This window comes from Orbicella faveolata, unplaced genomic scaffold (genome assembly GCF_042242905.1).
Source record: "Orbicella faveolata isolate gen_17 unplaced genomic scaffold, um_ofav_v1 contig_35, whole genome shotgun sequence".
NCBI classification, from domain to species: domain Eukaryota; kingdom Metazoa; phylum Cnidaria; class Anthozoa; order Scleractinia; family Merulinidae; genus Orbicella; species Orbicella faveolata.
The window spans coordinates 25,282,544-25,304,519 of NW_028301564.1; the positions used below are offsets into that span (position 1 = coordinate 25,282,544).

A 21,976-nucleotide genomic window follows, 5' to 3' on the forward strand; every position below is an offset into this window, starting at 1 on the left:
ATCCTCCTTCTCAACAGAATTTTGGACTAAATTTGAAGACTTTTGGTTGACAGTAACCAGGGAGCAAATAAAACTGGAATGTATTAACATTATATTAGGAATATTAGATCAGAGATCTAACCTCCTGAACCTGCTCAACTATTTTATCATTTTAGGTAAAATTTATTTATGGAATTGTCGCAAAAATAAACAAATCCCTATCCTTTTGCTTTTCGGAGATGTGGTCAAGAGAAAATATGAAATTGAAAAGCTTATAGCCTCTCAAAGCATCTTAAGCTTAAAACATTTTCAGGCAAAATGGAACCTAGTTTTGAATAACAATCCAATTTTTTTGTAAAGGAGTAAGTGCTGCTTGTAAATTATCTAAATTTATATGTACATTCATGATAATTCAAATACCTGTATTGTAATTTTATATAAAGTATCTTGTTAACAGAAAAAGTAATTGTGTAATTAGAGTACAATGTAGAGCAAGATTTGTATTATCAGTTGTGTAGGCAGAGCATCTGTACGTAGTAGTTGTTGTGTGTAATCGTAGTGTTAGTAGTAATCGTAGTGTAAGTAACGGTCGTATTGTAAGTAATGTCAGTAGTGGCGTAAGTGATATTAGTATTGTAAGCATTGTAAGTAATGTTAGTATTGTATGCAATAGTAAAAAAAAAAAAAAAAAGTCTTTAAACGATCTTGTTCCGGAATATCTCACGTCTAAATTTATAAAGCGAAATGAATCAAGCTATTCTCTGAGGGACTCGGTAAACAAACTTGTTGTCCCCTTTCCAAGAACTAACTCCATGAAAAATAGTTTTAGTTACAGCGGCGCTTCCCTTTGGAACAGCTAACCCTGTAGCATTAGAGAGTCTGGTTCATTGGACAAATTTAATCGCCTTCTCTACTATAATTTTTAAACACGGCATTCATGGAAACCAGGATTTTTCTTAAGTGGCATATTAATGTAAGTTAATATAATGTTAGGATTTGGATTTTTAGTCATTATTATGTAATGTTTTCCACCTGAAGTTTTTACCGTGTATAAATAAAGATTAAAGATTGAAGGTTAAAGATTCTCCGGGTTCTCCACAAAAACCAGCAACTACAAATTCCAATTCGACCGGGATATAGGACCCGCATGAAAACCAGCCAAGGCTGATGTGGCTTCCTCTCTCCGTATCAACGGTTAGGAAATTACGACTTTTAAAAACATGTATGAAAAATGTCTCAAAGTTTGTGCTCTGAAGACTGCAAAGAAGATGAGCACCAGAGAGCTGTCCATCCCCTGGCCATCTCGTGACATGATCAGACCCTTGTGTTACGTCATCAGAAAGGAATTTCTGTCGTTACGAGGGGTTACAAGGGGATCATGGGAAACGAAATAGCAACCCTCGACTTGTTGGTTACCGTGAAGAAAAGTATGTCAGACAGATTGGGTCAAATACCACGAAACTTTCCGGATTTGTAACAATTTCCTTTCAATGGCAGATGTATGAATGGCTACTTCTGTACGTCCCATTGCGATATTTGTGCATCTTGAAACACGTGCTTCCTGAAACGGAAGATGCTTGGCAAGATATGTTGTTGTATCTCAGGAGGCATCGTTCACGCTATTTCAACGGCAAGCGGAAGATCAATTATTAAAAATACTGCAGTATGTCTGTTAAATGCTGATGAATAAGTACGAGGTTCTTGGAATTGTGGGCGAAGGTAAGTGGTTTTAAATATTAGCTTGTACATGTTTTTGCATGCATCGTAATGAGATTGAAATTGTTTTATGGGCATTACGTTTTTGTGTGTGTGGATTGTTTTGGTATGCAAAATGCGGGTTTAAGTGGTGCAAATTCGTGTTAAATATCTTCCTTTTTTGTATTATTAGGAGCCTATGGAGTGGTTTTGAGATGTAGGCACAAGGTAACAGAGATATTTTCTTTAATTTAAGCTTAGCAGCTTGCACATGACAAAAAATATCAAACATATGGATCACGGCGTAAGGTTATTAAGTGGGTTGATGATTATTTTGCTGTGCATTGTTTCAGCGACTAAACACGCACGGACTCTTAGTCGCCATAAAATCGGAAATGCTTCTTATATGTTACTGAGATCATATTACCGAAGTCAATTCAATCTGAGAACTTCCCTTCAAGGTCCAGTGAAGCAGAAATTTGCAGGCTTGATAGCTATCTCGGTTGCTTGAATCGGCATTTGTTTGTACATGCATTAGTTGGTTTGTTTGTCAACAGACACTGTTACTTGAATGGTGTCTTGGTTCATGAAGTTTTTGAGGGTTGTGGGTGGAAAAATAAAGTATATAAGCTTACCTGCTGTAGATGACTAAGTTAGTTTCGCATCAAAGGAGTTTTAAAGTAATGTAAACTTGATTTAGGAAAATTACCATATATTTGTCAGAAGAGACTTGATAAGTTTCCTGTTGGTTTTTTGTACCCTGAAGCTTAAAAATCCAAGCTAAGAAGCTTTGTCAGATAACTCGGAGAGACAATGATTTTTATCTACATGAAAATTGTCTGCATTATGTTGTCAAAATTTTGAAACTTTATGTTTTATTTGCCACAGGAGACAAATGAAATTGTAGCCATCAAAAAATTCAAAGACAGTGAAGGTAAGAAATATGGCCTGTCAGTCAAAAGAAGCATGTCTTGTACGTAGGGCTCATGAGAGGTAAATGGCAAAAGGCTCTCCTGTTTAAGAACTGGGATGATGTGTGCCAGAAAATTATAATCAAGTGTGGCTCAAGCTTTTATTGACCCCTAAAAGATATCTCTCAAGAACAGAAAGACAAATAAAAGCTACAGTGGGTTTAAACGGCGATAAGGATGTTGGAAAAAAATAATGCTTTTGTCTATTAAAAGATTGAAGATTTCATGTCATTCTACACCACTGATACACTATGATGGTATTTTTATGTTTCTTTACATGCAATCCTGAAAGAAGTCTTGATGCCAAATATTAGCCTCCCATCTGAAACACTCTATCTGATACCAGAACCAGCATTTTACACCCCATTAAGAGCTAATCTCTGCCCCTTTCATGTGGGAGTTTTCCCTGGAGGGGAAGGGGGGGGGGGCACTCTCATATATGGGCTACATAGGTATGTACCGCAGTGAAGGGTATGGTTTTCAGGCAGTTTACTCTAGGATAGGGTATATAAATCAGAGCATTTGGGTCTAGAATAGGGTAGAATTTTTCTTAAGACTGACTAGTTGGTTGAAGATTTTATTTAGACTAAGGAAACCAGGAATTGCCACTCAGAAATATAAAAAAATCAAATCGGCAAGTTTAAATTTACGCAAATCAGCCTCAACAGTGTCAAAAGATGGGGGGATTTGGGGAGTTTACTCTAGTGTAGGGTAGCAAAATTCAGCTGAACTAGCTCTGGTATAGGCTAAGGGTTCCAGGGTCCCAGCGGCACATCCCCACCCAGAAATTCCCAAAGTACCCCCCCCCCCCAGGGAGTTTCCCCTCCCCCTGAAGATGAGGGTTTATGTTAGCAGTGACAGTCTGCAGTCCGCAGTCTGCATTTTACCCCTAGTCTTCCTTTTACCCCAAGTCTGGAGTCTGCAGTCGGCAGTCTTCCTTTTACCCTTAGTCTGTATTTTACCCCGAGTCTGCAGTCTGCAGTCCGCAGTCTGTGTTTTACAGTACACTGACTGCTTTTTCGAGTGGTGCGCAATGGTATACCTTACATCACTGTGATTTTTGGTTGATGCCATGCCATGAGCCAATTCAGTATTGGTTTTAATAGGCCCTGTTTGGCTTGAAACTCTCATGCATTCTTGATTAATCTGGGGTTCTAATGTGCATTTCTACTATATTTGAGTCTGCTCCAAGATTTCTTAAGAGTTTTTGAGAGGTCTCTCTCATTTGGCCCATAGTTTGTATTGTGTGATCGTCCGGGTGAGGGACGACAACCTGAGCAGAAGTCATCTTCAGAGTCAAGTGAATACGGTTTGTCAGTTGATATTCACTTGACTCTGAAGATGACTTCTGCTCAGGTTGTCAATTGAAACATCAGTCACCAACAACAGTTCTTTTCAGAACTACCCTCACCCGGACGATCACAAAAGACAAACTACTGATACTGCCAGGTTCAAACCATTAACTATGTTACATTTGGCCTATGTTCACTGAAAAATGAAGGAATCTTTTACATGCAACTTTCATCCTTTAAATTTCAGTGATGTTTGTTCCTGTTTTGATATTGATTTCTGTTGAGCTTAAAACTTCTTGAATGTTGTATTATTTTGTTACAAACATGCATGACAGCAACTTGCATGTAGTTTGTGTACGCAATATTTTGTGGTTTACTTTAAGAGCAGAGGGCAAATAGCGCTGTTTTTGGAGCTTAGAAATGTATTCAAAGGCAATCAGCTACTTTCTTTGTTTTAGATTGTAGCAATTTGTATTGCTTATATAATGAAAAATTAATCTTATTGAAGCCTGCTTTGTTTATGTTGACACCTTCCTCCATTTAATTACAAGGTTTTATATGAGCCATTATTGAAATGGTTTTTCATCATGAATGGATGCTAAATTCAACATTTGTGGTGATGTGTGTTATTTATTTTTTTATAACATAATTATGTGTTTTCAACGCTTGCAAAACTTGTATATATATATTTGTAATCTTGAAACCATCTCCAAAGGAAAGGATTTTCTTATGTAGTACGTAACATAGACTATACGCTTCAGTTTTTCATCTAGTTTAATTAATTTCTCGGAGAAGAGCCTAAAATGTCAGTGGTTAACTACACTGTATTTAATTACATCAAGAACTGACCATAGCTAATCAAGTCAGAATAAGTTCATTAATCAGTACATTGCCTAAGTAAATAGAGAAAAAAGTTGTACCTTTGTTTCTTATTTGGAGGACACTCTACTTGAGAAACACTCATGTCTTTAAGTCAGAGTAGAGCTCAATTGTTTTAATTTGTTTGGCGTGAGACACAATATTTTATGAAAGAAATTAATTTTTTGCTATCGTAAATGAGGGGCAAGTCTAATATGCTTTGTTTCAGTTAAACAACAAAATATCTTGAGAAATGTCTAAATTGTGACTTTAAAAACTTACTGGAAATCCAAAAATAATTTATCACAGGATGCTTGAAACAACAGTGGGGAAATTGTATCCAATTTGGCATGAGATAAAAATATTAATGGTACATAAGCTACAGTTTCCATTTTTTACATGTACAATTCTGTAATTTTATAAATTTGTACATTATATTTTTGATTGATTGTCATATTTCCACAGAAAATGAGGATGTGAAAAGAACCACATTGAGGGAGTTGAAAGTCCTTCGCATGTTGAAACAAGAGAATATTGTTGAGTTGAGGTTAGTCAACAGTTGTAAAAGTTTAGGTTTAACATTTATTGTGCTAAGTGGTACTGCATATTAATGCTGGTAGGTATAGTCTGCATATGAGCCAAGTGGCCCATCAGTTTGGTGCTTATCTTGGTTTCTATAGCATGAACTGACTAGGAGTATTTCTACTCCATCCCTGGGTGAGATGCTAGTCCATCGCAGGGTTATTCCCAGCATTAAGGTCGCTGGTACCCATTTATACACCTTAGTGGAGAGAGTCACTGTGAGAGTAAAGTGTCTTGCCCAAGAACACAACACAATGTCCCTGACCAGGTCTCAAACCTGGACCGCTCAATCCAGAGACGAGTGCTCTAACCATGAGGCCACCGCACCTCAAAGCTGGCAGTACATTATAGAATGTTGAGAAAGTCAGTATTGTTGGCTAATATATTGAATACCTTTTTCTTAGGGAAGCATTTCGCAGAAGGGGAAAGCTATATTTGGTTTTTGAATATGTTGAAAGAGTAAGTAAACTCGTGTGAGATTGTACATCCATTATTGTTTTAACATTATGATTAAATATTATTAATAAATTCCTTGATATGCACATTTTTCTGCAGAATATGCTTGAGTTACTTGAAGAAATGCCAAATGGAGTTCCATCAAACAAAGTTAGGTTAGTTTTTCAGAGAGAGCAACCTTAGAAGACAGCCAAATGTATGAAAGAATGTTCAATATACATGTACTAAGAATTTGACCATTCACTTATAATGACTACTATTTTTTTGCTACCATGTACTACTTAAACAATAAAGTAAATTAAAATAATTTAGTTTTACTTTTTGTTGGATCACTAAATACTGTTATAATAAATAATTAGCATCATGCATGTTAAAACACATTTGTCTATATATGTTGGTCACTGACACTTTTTGTTAACTTAACTTTCCTTCCAGAAACTACATTTTCCAGCTCATCAAAGCCATTAAATGGTGTCATCAGAATGATGTCATTCACAGAGGTGCAGTATTTCTTTAGTTTGTTTGAATGAAAAGTTAACACTGGCTGGTGAATCCTCTATGGCCGATAAATTTATCAATCAACAGTGCACCATGCAAATTGAAATTTTCAGAATAATTCTTTACCTTTACTGAGTGGCAGATAACAAATATCATTGGATGGAAATGAACATTTTGTAATTTGCAATGTTCATGTTTTATTTTTTTAACAATCTGTACCCTGTTTACATGAAAATGATGATTACTAATACTCTGATAAGTAAATAAAATTTTTTGTGTGCAAGTGATATAAGTAGCCTGTTCAATCATTGGAGTGCACTGCTGTGAAATGTTTTGAAATTACACATCACTTGGATTTTGAGTTTTTCTGGTCATTTGGGTCAATCATCTCGCATGGACACCTTCCTCTGTAACCATTGCTTCTTTTCTCTGCCGACAGACATTAAACCAGAAAATTTGCTCATTAGTAAGGATGGGGTTCTTAAACTTTGTGACTTTGGTAAGGTTAAAAGCGTTAAAGACGTTTCATGTTTTCTCATGTAAACTGTATCATGCAATGCTCTTGTTTAGTTTTGGCCAACTGGGTGAGAAAAAAAAAATCAAATAGAGTTGAGCAGAGCTAGACAAGTGTTTTCTGTGGGGTTGGGGGTGGGGGGGGGGGGGGGACGCTCAGCCTGCTTCAATTGCCAAGTATTTTTTTCATCCCTGCTGAGAGCCTGTTCACTGGCTAGTTTAGTTTAAAAATGTTGCTTAGGTGTGAATTTTCAGTGAAACTTACATGTTACAAAATAGTTTAGCTAACCTGCAATTAACTGCATGATCCATCTAGCAGGAATAGTTTAATTTATATATAATAAATACTCCTTGCTTGCAAGTATCTTAAAGCTGGAGTTAAGCTTAGCTTTGCTTAGCCAGGTGGCACATAGGCATCAACGATCTGTTTCCAACATTACTGGTCCTTTGCAGCATGTTGTGCGTCACCCCATGTCCATGTCAAGCCCATCTCTTTTAGCTCAGCCATCACAGTACATCTCCAAGTTGTTCTGGTCATAAAGTTTATTTAAATTATGCTCAGTTTTGTTTCACCATTGTAATCAGGATCTGATCTTTCTGGGGAAATAAATGAACAGGTGAAAAAAATTCAAAGTATGCTGTCATTTACACTGTTGCCTCCGACAAAATCACTTGTGTTTGCCAGAAATGTTCTGGAATGCACCTGGATGCACACAGATTTTTCAATTTTTTTCAGGAGCAGCAACCCACTCACCCCCCCCCCCCTGCCCCACCCCCACCATCCCCAACATGCAGGAGAAGGTAACCAACTCCAGCACTCCTCCACACCTGACCACCTTGATCCTGAGCAAGTAGTGCTCTGCCTACTTTACGATTTCCTCCTACTACTTTATGTCAATTTGAAAACTCTGCCTCTCCTGGGTGGTGTCCATCTAAGCGCAGTCTTGGGGATGTGGTCCTGGTCCATTCTAAGGACATGCCCAAGTCAATGGATCGGGTTGCATTGAAAAGCGGGAGTCAAACATGTATGTTGTATAGGAAGCTGACGTCACTGTAATTACGTTTATGTTGTTGGTGAAAAGACATGTATGGTTTGATCTTCACAGGCTTTGCCAGAGCCATGACTGTTAATGGTAGTGGCCAGTTTACAGATTATGTAGCCACTCGGTGGTACAGATCTCCTGAACTACTTTTAGGGTAAGGCTTAAGATGGTCTAAAAGCTTCTCATTATGTGGACATTGAGATGAATTTCATTTCTTGCCTAATTAACTGACCAACTGATTTTCTATCAGGGCTTCCTATGGTAAACCAGTTGACATCTGGGCTATTGGCTGTATACTGGGGGAACTCAGTGATGGTCAGGTTAGTAAAAGCAGGGCAAATATCGTCAGTCTAAATTTACTATTTTCCCAAGCTTGCTAGTGGAGGGCTGCATCAGTCCATGGAGATTTGTATGGCTCTGTGCATTGCCCAACTACAGTTTAAGTAAGGTGTGTGTACTATGGCCTAAGTCAAATAACGTTTGTGCGGTGCAACCCACCTCAGTCAATATGAGCCTTGTCCGCATTCCAGCTAGCATTGGCACTGAGTTGATGTCATCGTGCTGCTGTTCATATGCACTGAAGTAGAATGCAAGAAAGGTCTTCTAGCTATGTATTTTTATCATTGTTTGAATTGTTTTTAGATTGATTTTGTTGGAAAGTTGTGGAAAAGTCTAAGTTCGAGAACATAAAACAGATGCTGAATTTCACAACTATACAGAATACAGAGTCACTATTTAACACGAGCATCTCAACATATCTAGTGGTCTTGCCATGCGTATCATCTGCCTTAAGTGTTTCCTGTAAAACTGCATAATTATGTACCAATTTACTGGGTGATTTCCAACCATTTGTTTCTCTCTGTTTGATAGCCGGTATTTCCTGGAGAGAGTGAGATAGATCAATTGTTTACAATACAAAAGGTCAGTAAATCATGATGTTAAATTCACTGTCACTGATTGGAAGTTTTGTTGATTATCCTAACATGTACTTACAGTGTACTTACAACTTACTTTAACCTAATTATGATTTAGGTTCTCGGTCATCTGCCACCAGATCAAATGGAGATGTTTTATACCAATCCGAGATTTAAAGGACTCAAGGTCAGCAATATGATTATGAATAACCTTTGCAGGCTTTCATTAGTAAACGACAGTAATTTGATCAGGCAACTTCAATTAACACTTCTACGATATCCATCTTTGCATAATTTTATGTTGAGAACACTGCAGCCAGTGTACATTTCTTACTGATTATTTTTTATCGATCGTAAGACATTTTAACCATTGAGTTTAGAGCTGTGATTATAAACTTTTGAAGTCTTTGGCAATAACTGGCAAACTTCTACATTCTCAATATTCAAGCACTTGTTCCTGTTCAATAAATTTAACAAAGATATTGTCAGTGAGTTGCGTTGCTATTTGCAGTTTCCAACCACAATTAACCCTCAGACGTTAGGAAGGAAGTACGCAGGAGTCATTAATGGAATCATGCTTAGTTTTATGCAGGTAAGGTTTTAGTGCCATTGAATCTATGTTTTGGTTGAGCCATCTGTAGTTTATTAGAACAACTAGATTAGAAAAGTCTGCATACAAGCCAGGTGGCCCATCAGGCGGTGCTTATCTCAGTTTCAGTAGCGTGAAACGACCAGGAGTATTTCTACTCCCCCCTGGATAGAATGCTAGTCTATCTTGGAATTACCCCCCAGCATAAAGTTTGCCAGTCCTCATTTTAGTCACCTGGGCAGAGAGAGGTACTGTGAGAGTTAGGTGTCTTGCTCAAGAACACAACACCACAATGTAACCTTGCCAGGGCTCGAACCTGGACCCTTGATCTGGAGGTAAGTGCACTAACCATGAGGTTACCATGTCTCCACCAACTAGATTATAATGTAGATTAATTTTGAGTCTTTGATTTGCAGGCAACATTACAACTAGACCCAAAGGACAGATTTACAATAAATGATGCTTACAATCATCCAGCTTTCCAGCAAGAAAGAGAAGAATATGAAAAAACCTTGAAAGACAAGGGAGGAGATCTGAAACCGGTTTCAAAGAAGACTGAAATTTCTCTCAAATCAAGGCATTTTGCTCACAAGGGAGCTTCATCTCAGGGCATTAGACCTGCAGAGAGTTCACAAGACTTGAAAACACAAGATGTTAAACCAAATATGCATGGAAGTGTGCCACTTGGCAAAGAATTTAGTGCTGAGAAGAAACTTGTCATGCAACAAATGGCTGCTAAAGAAAAGCCAAATGAAGTTAGCTCGCAGGACGTGGCTTCAGACAAAAGTAGAACTAAAGAAAATGAAAGTTCAGAAAAGTCTGAGAGTTTTTCACCAGCGTCAAATGCAGAAATGGTGAAAGGATCAGGAAATCCCTCTTCAACAGCGAAACAAGCTGTTTACAGCTCTGTGGAAATCAAACCTCGCAATTCTAACTTGGTAGCAGCAAATATCAATGCATCAAGAACAACTTCTCAACCAGAGGAAAGAACTAATGTTACTCAAAGTGATAAGGGTAATGTCATTGATGAAGACAGCAAAGCAAAGAATAAGCCAAGTTTGGCTTCCCACACCAGCCATCTAGTGGCTGCTAATTACAGCTTTTTTCCTGTGGATAATGAGGAATCGGAGCTTGAACAACCAAAGAATGCAAAGGTAAATAAGGACAAAAGTAAATACAGTCAAATCTCCAATAAGCGATCACCCAAACTGTCAAGCTGAAGGTGGTCACTTACGAGAGCTTAGACCATATTGAGTCAAAATTTTGCCTCATTAGGTAACTGCAGAGACTTACCCTATGTTTTAAATGTTTTATTCATGTGAAAAGTCGATTTTGAGAAAAAAATGCAGTGCTTCCCATTGAGAAATTTCCATCTCTTGTACTACCCAGGAATGCGATGATGTTACAACACCTTATTATCCAATTTATGCTCTGTTATCTGTCAAGGGGTTGCTTACAGGAGGTTAAAAACAAAAGAAAATGTCAAACTTTTAGCTTGCTTATGAGAGGTGGTTGCTTACAAGAGGTTCAAAATATAGTGATATGACTTGGGAACTTTTGGTATTTTGGAAAACTGGTCACTGAGGAGAGGTGGTCGCAACCGGAGGTTCGACTGTTTTCAGTTTTCCTGGTTGTTCAACCAGCTGAAACCAGAATGTACTAGCTTGACAGTAATAATATTTTTTTTGAGGGGCCCATGAAAATCACTGTCAAGTTAGTACATCCTAGATCAAATTGTTTTATATGTCAACGATATTTTTAATTACTTAAATTATTTTGTACTTCTGCAATTTTAATTTTCTCAAATTTTACCTAAAAGAACATTGGTTGGTGAAAGAGATAACCTACTAGCCTGACTTCAAAATCCACTGTCACACTTATGAAGTGTTTCTGCTGCTTTGTTTCCTTTTCTTGGTTTGGTGGTTTGACAAGGGAGTGATCAAATTCAGTTTCCACAGTAAAATGAGTTGTAAAATTACTGTCAAAAAATTATTGTATCGTATTGTATGGTAAGATGCTAGGAGTACTACTATTCCTGGACAGGATGGTAGGCCCTCACAGGTCCCCCTCCCCCCCCCCCCCCCCCACTCCACCCCAAGCATTTTATCAGGTTGCCCACAAGAGGAGAGGGGGGAGGGGGCACAAGAGTTCAGTACTACTTTAATGAAATCTAACGTCTGCTTAAAATGTCCTTAGAAAAAAAGACAGAATTGAGGTATGATTACAGAATTACCAATTTATTTGGTGGGAGTTTGTTTAGTGAGTGGCTTGAATGGTTGTTATTGCAGATATCAGTGGTTCAACGTGCAAACGTGGCAAAAGGGTCAATTCTACATTGTTTAGACTTGGAGGTGTGGGGGTCTCATGGTTACTGAGCTCGCCTCTGGATTGAGCAGTCCGGGTTTGAACTTTGGAGCCCTTTGTGAAGAAATCTGTAACTGATAATACATCAAGTGCTAATCAATGTTTTCTGTGATTGAACTTTTTAGCCGACCTATGGCTCATCCACAATTGCAGAAGAAATCAGAAAAACTAAGTCTGTCATTCTGGGCAAGAAAAAGGACAGGGATGGCTCCGCTTCAGTTAAATCCAAACCCCAGCAGCCGTTCATGACAAGAAATGAGGTGTGTGACTTTGTCTTTGGGTGCTTCCATCAAGATGTAAACCATTTTCTGCCTGTGAATGTAACTAACTGCCTTTGAACAGGGTTGCCACGGTCAGGGAAAATTAGATTTTATTCAAGGTCAGTGAAACTTTAATGAGTTTTGTATGTTTGATCCTCAGGCAGCAGAACAGCAAGCGAAACCAAAGGGAACTCATGAGCGGCAAGCAGGAAAAACGGTCCTCGCAGGTGAGATGGAAAGATTGCAGTTTTATGTGCCGTCAGTTCTCTTTTGGTAGGAAGCATTGAGAGTCAGTTCTAATGTAAAATCATCGGAAGATGGATGCCATATAATTTAAACCAGTTAGACGAGTGAGCAGAGCTTAGAGCAGGTCATGAGCTTTAGTTCTTCAGGGTATGAAATCAAGTGAAGAAGAGTCAACCACTCATGCCGCTATGAGTTATGCCATCGTTGACGGAATTATCGCGTGGATTTAGTTTCGCGTGATGTTCATTTTTGCGTGACCTTTATCTTATATACTGAAGTCTACCGGTTCTTTTGCAAGGGACACCAGACACATCTACATACATAATTTTCATATTTTCTTTTATTGTTAGATTCTAGTCCCTCCAGTCGAGAAGAAGCACTTCAGTCGAACTTTTCTTTTCAAATGGGTATGACCACAGAAAGAAGAGGTTCTAAATCAGACTTGTCCACATCCGGCTACGAGTATGGTTCATCACTTATTAAACAGCGTCAAGATTCACAATGGTGAGCTATAAGCAGTTTTGTTGTTCCCGAAGTTGTAGCGAAACCTCCGGATAGACCTGCAGAAAAACGCCTTATGTTACGACCTTTCCATTTAACGAACGTTTCAGTGTAGCAATCCTCCTGACAAAAGATGTACCGATATCATAAGCCTAATTTAACGCCCAAGTCGTTAGCGGAGGGAAGGTGCCTACGAAGCCCGGGGGCTGCAACCGCAGTCACATCCCCAAGGCACTAGAACACCCGACTGGCCTGCCCAACCCGCAACCAAGCCACGAGTCCCCCGCGCCAAGCTCCCTACAGACACCCGTTACACTCAAGCCAGATGGCTCAGTGGAAAGAAAAAAAAAATGCTGAAAAGAGTGGGGGCGGGGATAGGGAGGGAACGCCAAGAACCGCTAAACTATAATTCAATCCACAACGCCACACTAACAGAGCGATGAACACACTGCGAGTACATGGGACGACAACACATGTACTAACCAAAAATACCGCTGGACAATGTCAGCCCCAGGGCTCTCTCGACCACGTGACTGCTGCAAACGCTACAGCACGCACCAAACACTTAACAAACGCTAACAGATGGTCAAGCCATAATCAAACGCCTACAAAAAACGCTACTGACCAGACTAGCTCCCGGTCATAAACTATGTAAAATTTCATCGAACTATATCAAACGCTACAGAACGCACCAAACGCTAAACAGACGCTAACAGACAGCCAAGACACTATCAACCGCCTATAAAAGCGCTACTGACCAGACTAGCTCCTAGTCGTTAACTATGTTAAATTCCATTTAGCCATATGTAATTCGTTTAGCTCCCGATTTCAATAGCCCCTAGCCGGTTAACCCCCAACCAGAAGTCGATTAGCCCCCATTCACGCTTGAAGAACGAGGAAGAGACAGTGTTTTCAACTTCTGGTTGGGGTCGAAACGGTTAGGGGCTAATCGACTGAATACCCATAAGCCTACCGCTGGAGCTGGTCTCCGGAGAAAGTGGACATGTCGATGTTTTTGCTTTTCGCTCATGCAGGAGACAAGAGTTTGGCGGCGAAGAAAACCAACCAAGGAACGTTATGGGACAAGACAAAAAAGACAAGAAGAAAAAAAAGAAAAAGCTACAACAGGTCAGTCAGAGGTTCCTTTCCAGTGCACTTGAGTATAGCCTGATGTATTGGTCTTTGGGTGACATTATCGGGCGTTATAAGTAAAATGAGGAATGTCTTTACCGTACTGGTTGTGTTATCCGATGAAATGAAACTGAAATGAATTATAGCGAGTAATTTTCTATATTCCTGCTATTAGCCTTCTCTTGGTTATTTTATTTTTTTACTCAAGGCTACTTTAATTTTAATTTTTTTTTAGGTGGCAAGCTTACCTGCTCAGTCTAAACAATTTCATCACCTCGATTCCCAAGGGTAAGAAGACTTGATGAGCAATTTGGTTTGGACGCCTTTAAAATTAAAACCGAGGAGATGATATAATAGGCTTGATTACTGTTTGGCAAAATGAGCCCGCGCTCCTTCCCAACCGAGCTAGTTTGATGTAAACCATAAGGGCTGCTGTTTATCTTAACTCTGAGAATCAAATATTTCCCTAGCAGAACGCAATAAAAATCATTTCCCTGTCATGGTCGGAGGCTTTCGGTGTTTTGATCTAAAAACAACTGTGGTTTTTTCTCTTTAGCGAGCTAAGCAAAATGGGAGATTGGAGCAGAAACGCTGAGGTACAGGTAAAATGAAAAATGAAAGAATGTTAAATATTGTGTTTTATTTTAAGTTTTCAGTGAAATAAATGTGTATGTTTTCTTTGCAGTCTTTTGACATGCGTCCTCATAAACCACTAGGAAAACTGCAATCCGCTGACAAGGTATGTTTATAAGTACATCTTGTCTGGTATCCGGTCAGATCGCTCCATGGTTAGATCGCTTTAAGGCAGTTCGCTCCAACGCGCATATAGATTATTCCTCGTTCTTTCATCCACTGCCAAGCCAAACTCGGTTAGCTGAGGTAGCGAACTCGCCCTGTGCTGGAGCGATCTAACTTTTGCTTGGAGCGATCTAACCATGAAGCGAGATGACCGTAATTTCGCTTTCTGCTCATGCGTGGTGGCCTCATGGTTGGTACGCTCGTCCCCGGAGCGAGCGGTCCGGGTTCGAGCCCTGGCCGGGACATTGTGTTGTGTTCTTGGGCAAGACACTTTACTCTCGCAGAGCCTCTCTCCCCCCAGGTGTATAAATGGGTATCGGCAAAGTTAATGCTAGGGGTAACCCTGTGATGGACTAGCATTCCCTCTAGGGAGGAGTAGACATATTCGTAGTCACTTCATGCTACAGAAACCGGAGAAAAGCGCCAGCCTGATGGGCCAGTTGGCTCGTAGACAGACTATCTACTCGTGGGCCGAGTCATTGCTCCGCCTACAATGCTGAGTTTTATCCAACCAACCTTGTGATATTGGTTTAGAATTAATAGATTAAAATCCTGACATGTCACTGCACCAGACTTAGTCATTGGGAACGTACATTGTCAAAGTATATTTGATAAGCTTCGAAGCTGTTGTGTAAATGGTACCAGTGAGCTATTATAGCAACTTAATAGAAAGGTGTGGTAACCCTGCGATGAACTAGCATCCAGCCAGGAGGTAAGGAACACTCTTAGTTACTTCACGCTACAGAGACCGGACACTGATAACCCTTCAGGTTCCGGCGATTTATTGGATTGGACCAGACTAACCTATCCCCTTTTCAACAGGGCGTGTCTCATCTTGGACCGCTAACCATCACCTCCTCACACAAACCTCTCGGAGAAGTTCGCCTTCAGCCTCTCCAGCACAAAAACCTGGTTCATTTGTCACATAACACGTACCCCACACGCAAACCGCCGGCCAAGCGTGAAAGCCCCGAGTCCCAAACCCTGGGTTCTCTCTCTCCATGGATGGGACAATCGGCCTTGCACAAACAAACATTATCAGAACCGGGTAGTTTCTCATTTCCCGACCGGCCTGTCAGCCCGTCTACCGAACTTTTAGCACCATTGCCAAGGAAAGCGTCGCGGCCTCCTTCTGAAAACGAGGCGACAAATGATGACCGAGACGTGAAGTTAGGTACTCCTTTTACGGGACTGAAACCGCTGACACCGTCTAAAGAACATTTTAGCAAGTCGGGAGGTCGAGTGCCGGATTTGAACAAACTGGAAGAAACGCCTTTATAACACACGCTCCAAGAGGAGAAATTCATGTGCAGAAACTGCACGTGCGGCGTCGTCTCAGCTACTTACCTACATTTCCGTAGCCTTGATAGTTCTTGTGCTGTGATTGGCTTAAAGCCTGTAGTTAATTTTTGAGCTACAAGCCGAGATCATTTTCCGCCCGTTTGATTGATACTTTTGATTGCTTAAATGAGGGGTCGGAAGAACTAGACGTTATTTAAAAGACATTTTTAGTTCTGTCGCGTGTCCTGGTTAAAAAAGAAACATGCCAGTTGAAAATCACGTTTCGCTCGGTTTGGGGTCAATAGCTTTGAGCTAATCAGAGTACGCGTGTAATTTTAGTTTCAGAATGAGAAAGACCTTATTGAAGACCTATTTCAGTGTACTTCAGGCTCTGAAGTATCTCAAAGAGAAGTTAACAGAATTTTATATTATCTATGCTTCATTTGGCATTTCGTGTTTGTAAAAAGTAGCTTTTTTATTAAGCGTTCAGTTACGCCTTCAAGGCAAGTTATAAGTGACAAACTGTCCCCTCACTTCACGTTCGAGTAATTTTATAAGTGGAAACTCGGAAAATTGCATGGTTTTTATAATCTCCCTTCATTCGTTGACGGGCATTTGTCCCGAGACTCGCAAAACATAGCTTGAGACGCCGCCAAAATTTTTTTTTGTCGTGAAATCGTTTTATCGTTGTACATAGTTCTTTTATTGTTATAACTGTTGTTGGTATTTTCTGTTCTTTGTTGTATATAACGTTTATATAGTTCAGTGACAGTCGAGCATGCCAGCCTAAGTAAACTTATTTATATCAACCGGTTTGTCGCAGACATATCGTTCATATATTCAATGATAAATTATTGTAGAAGTACATTCGGAGCCATTAAACGTCTCATTACCTGTTGTTTGTGCTGTTTTAATTCAGCTGTTTGTGTTTCATTAGACAGAAATATTTTTTCCTTTTGAAGGTTTCTGAATTTTATTAAGAAACTATTGTAAACGAGAAATGCTGAGCTGCGAAGCACTAATATACTACAAGCTGGAAATCGGCGAGTTTACTCTTGAATATCAATTCACGGGTTATTTCGACCGCTCAAAATTACTGCGAAGTTAATGCTTTGATTTCCAGCTTGTCTACGTTTAATATGTTTACTACGTGAAGTCAAGAAACTGCCTGGCAAAGATTCTTGTACCATTCTGCTGTCGTTTCTGATTTTTGGTCTATTTAAACTGAAAATTCTCACGAAAGTCCAAACGGGAGGAAAGGCATTGTGAAATAAGAATTATTTTTTAACATGCACCCTAAATCATTTCTCTCGCAAGGATTTTGCGACATACGCGTTTTCAATCAAATGTAGTCAAACTTTCGAATGTGTTTTTTCTTGTATTTTACGGGAGATCAGATTATTCATAATAACGCTTCCATCATGGCTGCAGTGGTTTTCCTCGAATAAACTTCTTTGGCCCGGTCCACACTGCCGCAGAAATGTGAAAACGCAACAATCAACGGTCATTTTGGATTTGAGTTTGAGTAAAACTCGTGCGGGGAAATAACATGATCGTGACGCCACCGTTTTCGAAAAGCTTCGTTTTCAAAATGTTTTCCGTCCACCCTCAAACGCAAAGCCGGCGTTTTCAAATTCCTCCGGCTTAAAGAGCGTTTTCGAAAAGCTCCGTTTTGGTGACGGATTAATGTGCACGGTATGCCTTACCGTGGAAACAAAGCTGCGTTTTTAACTTTCTCGGGCGTAGTGTGGATGGGGCCTTGCACTTTCGTTGAGCAGGAGGTTTTCGGGGTGAGTCAATTTTCTCTTGTCGAAAGGAAGCCAATAAGCTGAATTGACTCAAGAGGGTACAGAGTAATGTTTGTAGTCACAGCTAAATCCAGAGACCTGTTTATTTTGGTCTGAATACTCAATCAGGTTTAGTCACTTCATGAGAGCCAAGTCAAGGGCACCTGTGACTTAACTCAATTAGTTCGTGACAGCTGAACACTGTCGGCCAATCGGAGTTCGAGTTTCCCTGATCAGTTTCGCTTTTTAGCTCGTTATCAGCAGGACTGAGGCGAAAAAAGAAAAGCTCGAAACATGACGTGATGGATGGAGGGTGGGCCGTTGATTAGAAACTCCAACTTTGGCACGGTTTAGATATCACTGGAAGTTTTGAGCGAGAAGTAGAAAAGTTGCCTTCGCAGCAAGTTCTGGCGTGCAGTGTTTTTGGACAATGGAACGATTATTGCCTTGTCTGGTGGCATTTTTTGTCTGCTTACGGGTGGCTCTTGTTTTCTCGCGCCCAAGCGCAAATACACGTGCTTTAGGCGACGAGGATTGGACGCACCATAACTTCGAACAGATGACCGGGTATCTTCAAAATCTTCACAGACAATACCCGAAAATCACCCGTCTGTACAGCATTGGGAAATCAGTTCAGGGCCGAAAGTTATGGGTGATAGAAATCTCGGACAACCCGGGAAAACACGAGCCAGGCGAACCGGAATTCAAGTACATTGCTAACATGCACGGTAATGAAGTCGTCGGTCGAGAACTACTCCTGCATCTTGCCAAAGCGTTCTGTGAGAATTACGGTCGAGATACAAACCTGACCAAGATCGTGGACAATACCCGCATTCACTTGATGCCCAGCATGAACCCTGACGGGTACGAACTGGCAGCGGAAGGAAACAATCGCAAAGATTGGATCATAGGGCGGAGCAACGCCAACAATGTCGACCTCAACCGCAATTTTCCCGATCAGTTTTTCAAGAGCGTAACAGGACCTCCTCAGCCCGAGACTATAGCTGTTATGAAGTGGATCGAGAACTACCCGTTCGTGCTAAGCGCTAACCTTCACGGTGGTTCCTTGGTGGCAAATTACCCATTTGATGACAGCCCCACAGGACAGAGCGAATACAGCAAATCCCCGGATGACGATGTCTTCAAAGAGCTGGCCAAAAGCTACTCCATGGCACATCCCACCATGCATTTGAAAAACCCTCCCTGGCCTTGCCCCGAAGTCCCCCCGGATCATTTTGAAGACGGTGTTACAAATGGTGCAGCTTGGTACAGTGTGTCAGGGGGTATGCAGGATTACAACTACATGAACTCCAACTGCTTTGAGATCACTATAGAACAAGGTTGTAAGAAGTTCCCAGAAGCCAGTGAATTGCCCAAAGACTGGGAAGAAAACAAAAAAGCGCTGATTGCTTTCTTAGATCAGGTATGTTTTGATTTTGCAAGTTATTTATTATTTTTTTTTTTTTTGCATGAAAAAAGAAAATAACCTTAAAATGGAAAGAAACCGCAAACTAATCGTTAAAAAAGAAAACCCAGTAACTGCAAGGGACCCCTGCATACGATAAACGCTGCCAACGTAGGATCTACAGGAGATCTCATCAGCCAAAAAAATGTATGAGTGAACGGGTCATTTTGCAATTTATGTGCGTTGGCTGTTGTGCTGGCGTTACATATCTGCGCTACACAGTGCTGACGAGCCCCAAGAAGGGCGAAACAGCTGTCCACTGTTGCGATCCCACTTTATCGGTTCTTGTCATGTTGGTGTCTCGAAACGTTTTTCAAAACGAAAAGAAAGCCCGAGAAAGGAATAATCCTTCAAAATGACGCACTAAGTAAAATTGAATAGGATTATATTACCTATGACTCAAATCTGACAAATACAGGCTCAACTTATTGTTGTTTTTCTTACAATCTCCTACCTTGAGTCTTGGATCGTTCCTTAGTGCACAAGCCTGATTTTTTATTGGTTTTAAAAGCAACAAAAATGACCGAAGTAAAACGCTAACGAGCTCGATTGAGGATGCTTTTTAGGGTCGGTCCCAGAGTAGCTCGGTTCCCGACTAGTGGTAGAGAGGACCGAAGACTCTTGGCCAGAGCTTGCTTCTCTTAGTGATATCTTACGTCACTGAAGTCCTTTATTAATGGAGTATTTTCCTTGTTTGTTGTCCCAGGTGCATAAAGGCGTAAAGGGTTTTGTAAAGGACATTGAAGGCACTCCAATAGCTGGTGCACGCATCTCTGTTGACAGTCGCAAAAAAGACATCATAACCGCCAAGGACGGAGACTATTGGCGTCTCCTTCTCCCAGGGGGCTACAAAGTCACTGCCCAGGCACAAGGATACGAGCCCGTCACAAAAGAGGTGACGGTCACCGACGGGGAAGCAAAGGAGCTGAACTTTGCGTTGAAGAAATCAGCTATGGCTAACAACTCCATGGACACGGAGCAACTAGACAGTGATGAACCGAACCCGGCGGAAGATTCTAAACCAGAACCCGGATCCCCGACAGAAGTTGCCCCCATGGATCCAGGCATTGCTACCGGGGGAGGGATGATGACTGGGGGAGGGATGATGGGGGCTGGGATGCCCGGTGGAGGAGACTACGGGATGGGCATGGCCGGAGGTGGCATGGGAGGTCCATTGCATATGAATGATCAATATGGGATGTCAAATGGGATGGGAGCTCCCACGGAGAATATGGGCGGGGCAATGGGCTTGGGTAACAATTTTGACATGGGGGGTCCCATAGGGGATGCGGAGCTCGACCGTTTTGCCATGATGTCTCCCTACGAGGCTCAGTCTAGGGATAATACCAAGGGGTTTTTTCACATCACCACCGAAGAACACGAGCCTCACGCTGTGTTTAGTAATGATGATGGCAGTGAAAATCAGGCCGGCAATAACATCATGAAGAAGAGTGAGCTCGGCAGGCCACGAAAGAAATAGGCAATTCCTTTTTGCAATGCGAAACGATAGCTTTGTTTTTATAAACATATCCAGAAACCAAATCGGCCAGCGTACAATCATTAATGGGTTGGATTGGTTAAATGTGATCATACCTCAAGCATTTCAAAATCGCCTTTTCCAAGGGCACTTTGTGGAGCAGCAAGGGATTGGATTTAAAGATAACTAAATACATCGAAGTTATTTTGAGATGAGACAGGCTAAGTGAACAAACATTGAGATCTACGGACCATAGTGCGGGTTTTTTCGGGCCTTCCCCTGGTATAAGATAGTAGTTGAAGGCTGGAAGATCTATAAAAACAAACATTTAAGTAATCAATAGTTACAATTGTCTTTGTAACTTCTATTGCTAGTCCTTTTGACCCAGGATTTGTAGTACCGTATTGCACTGATTGAAGTCCAGGGCATTTTTTTCAAATGTCACGTTTTCTCATTACTGTTAATCTAGACAGTTTTACTGGTAGATCCGCCGGGCAGAAAAAGATAAACTAATACCACCGCTTACTGTATACATCCTTCGTAGATACTTTCTATTGAAAGGGGATGGGTTTTATTTATTTCATGACACTGACGGAGGGGACCTGGTATCCAATATTGCTACAGCTCTTGCACATTTCTGCAAGGGCCAACGGTCAACGCAAAAGGCACCGTATCCTGGTGGATCTAGCCAGCAAATTGTAGAATAGTAAAGAAAACTGATGAAATACTGACTTTTACGGTAACCTCGCTCCCAGGGTGTCCTGGGAGCGAGGTTACCGCAGAGGCCCTAGACCTCACTCAACGGGAGGACCTGGGCATAGGAACAAGGTAGACTGTACGCCTGGAATGAGGGAAAACGGTTGTATTCACACCGTACGGTCAACTCTTTTTTCGTTAGTTTTCATTTCAAATTAAGCTATAGCCAAGCAAGGCTGATGATTATCCATCCCACATGATTTCAGGCTGGGACTGAAAATAAGTTAGTATCGGAGTCCTGATTACAAATCAATCAACTGTCATCGCTCAACAGGGCACCGATAATTATTTAGGAAAGCACGATTCACGGCTGTCCGTTAGTTAGGAAAAAATGATTTTTTTGTAGGAGTATTTTATATTAATTGACAATACAAATTAAATATTTTTTATTGGGAAACAGTGAGTCGGAGGACTATTTAATGTAAAGAAATTTGTATATTTTGATACTGAAGCAATAAATGAAATTGATCAATTATATTTGCTTACGATATGTTTTATGCAGCGCTAAACAAACTTATAT

The 21,976-nt window shown here is 40.6% G+C and overlaps 2 protein-coding genes across 3 annotated transcripts; both read left to right on the plus strand.

The window, feature by feature from the left end:
* Positions 1 to 1,343: 1,343 nt before the first annotated feature.
* Positions 1,344 to 16,868, plus strand: LOC110053539 (uncharacterized). 2 transcript variants are annotated; one of them, XM_020759781.2, is made up of 22 exons: positions 1,344 to 1,698; positions 1,868 to 1,902; positions 2,563 to 2,608; positions 5,261 to 5,342; positions 5,782 to 5,836; positions 5,933 to 5,988; positions 6,269 to 6,333; positions 6,771 to 6,830; positions 7,951 to 8,041; positions 8,138 to 8,207; positions 8,758 to 8,808; positions 8,920 to 8,988; positions 9,313 to 9,393; positions 9,807 to 10,544; positions 11,880 to 12,014; positions 12,175 to 12,241; positions 12,611 to 12,764; positions 13,796 to 13,889; positions 14,128 to 14,180; positions 14,449 to 14,494; positions 14,578 to 14,631; positions 15,513 to 16,868. In XM_020759781.2, exons 1-22 carry the CDS (start codon positions 1,656 to 1,658, stop codon positions 15,969 to 15,971), a joined length of 2,604 nt encoding a protein of 867 aa, XP_020615440.1. In that variant the 5' UTR covers positions 1,344 to 1,655; the 3' UTR covers positions 15,972 to 16,868. The 2 variants fall into 2 exon arrangements, with proteins under 2 accessions (XP_020615440.1, XP_020615441.1); XM_020759782.2 differs by having other exon boundaries at positions 14,449 to 14,488.
* Positions 16,869 to 18,010: 1,142 nt separating this feature from the next.
* Positions 18,011 to 21,931, plus strand: LOC110053540 (carboxypeptidase D-like). The gene is made up of 2 exons (XM_020759784.2): positions 18,011 to 19,181; positions 19,930 to 21,931. Exons 1-2 carry the CDS (start codon positions 18,189 to 18,191, stop codon positions 20,701 to 20,703), a joined length of 1,767 nt encoding a protein of 588 aa, XP_020615443.1. The 5' UTR covers positions 18,011 to 18,188; the 3' UTR covers positions 20,704 to 21,931.
* Positions 21,932 to 21,976: the final 45 nt, after the last annotated feature.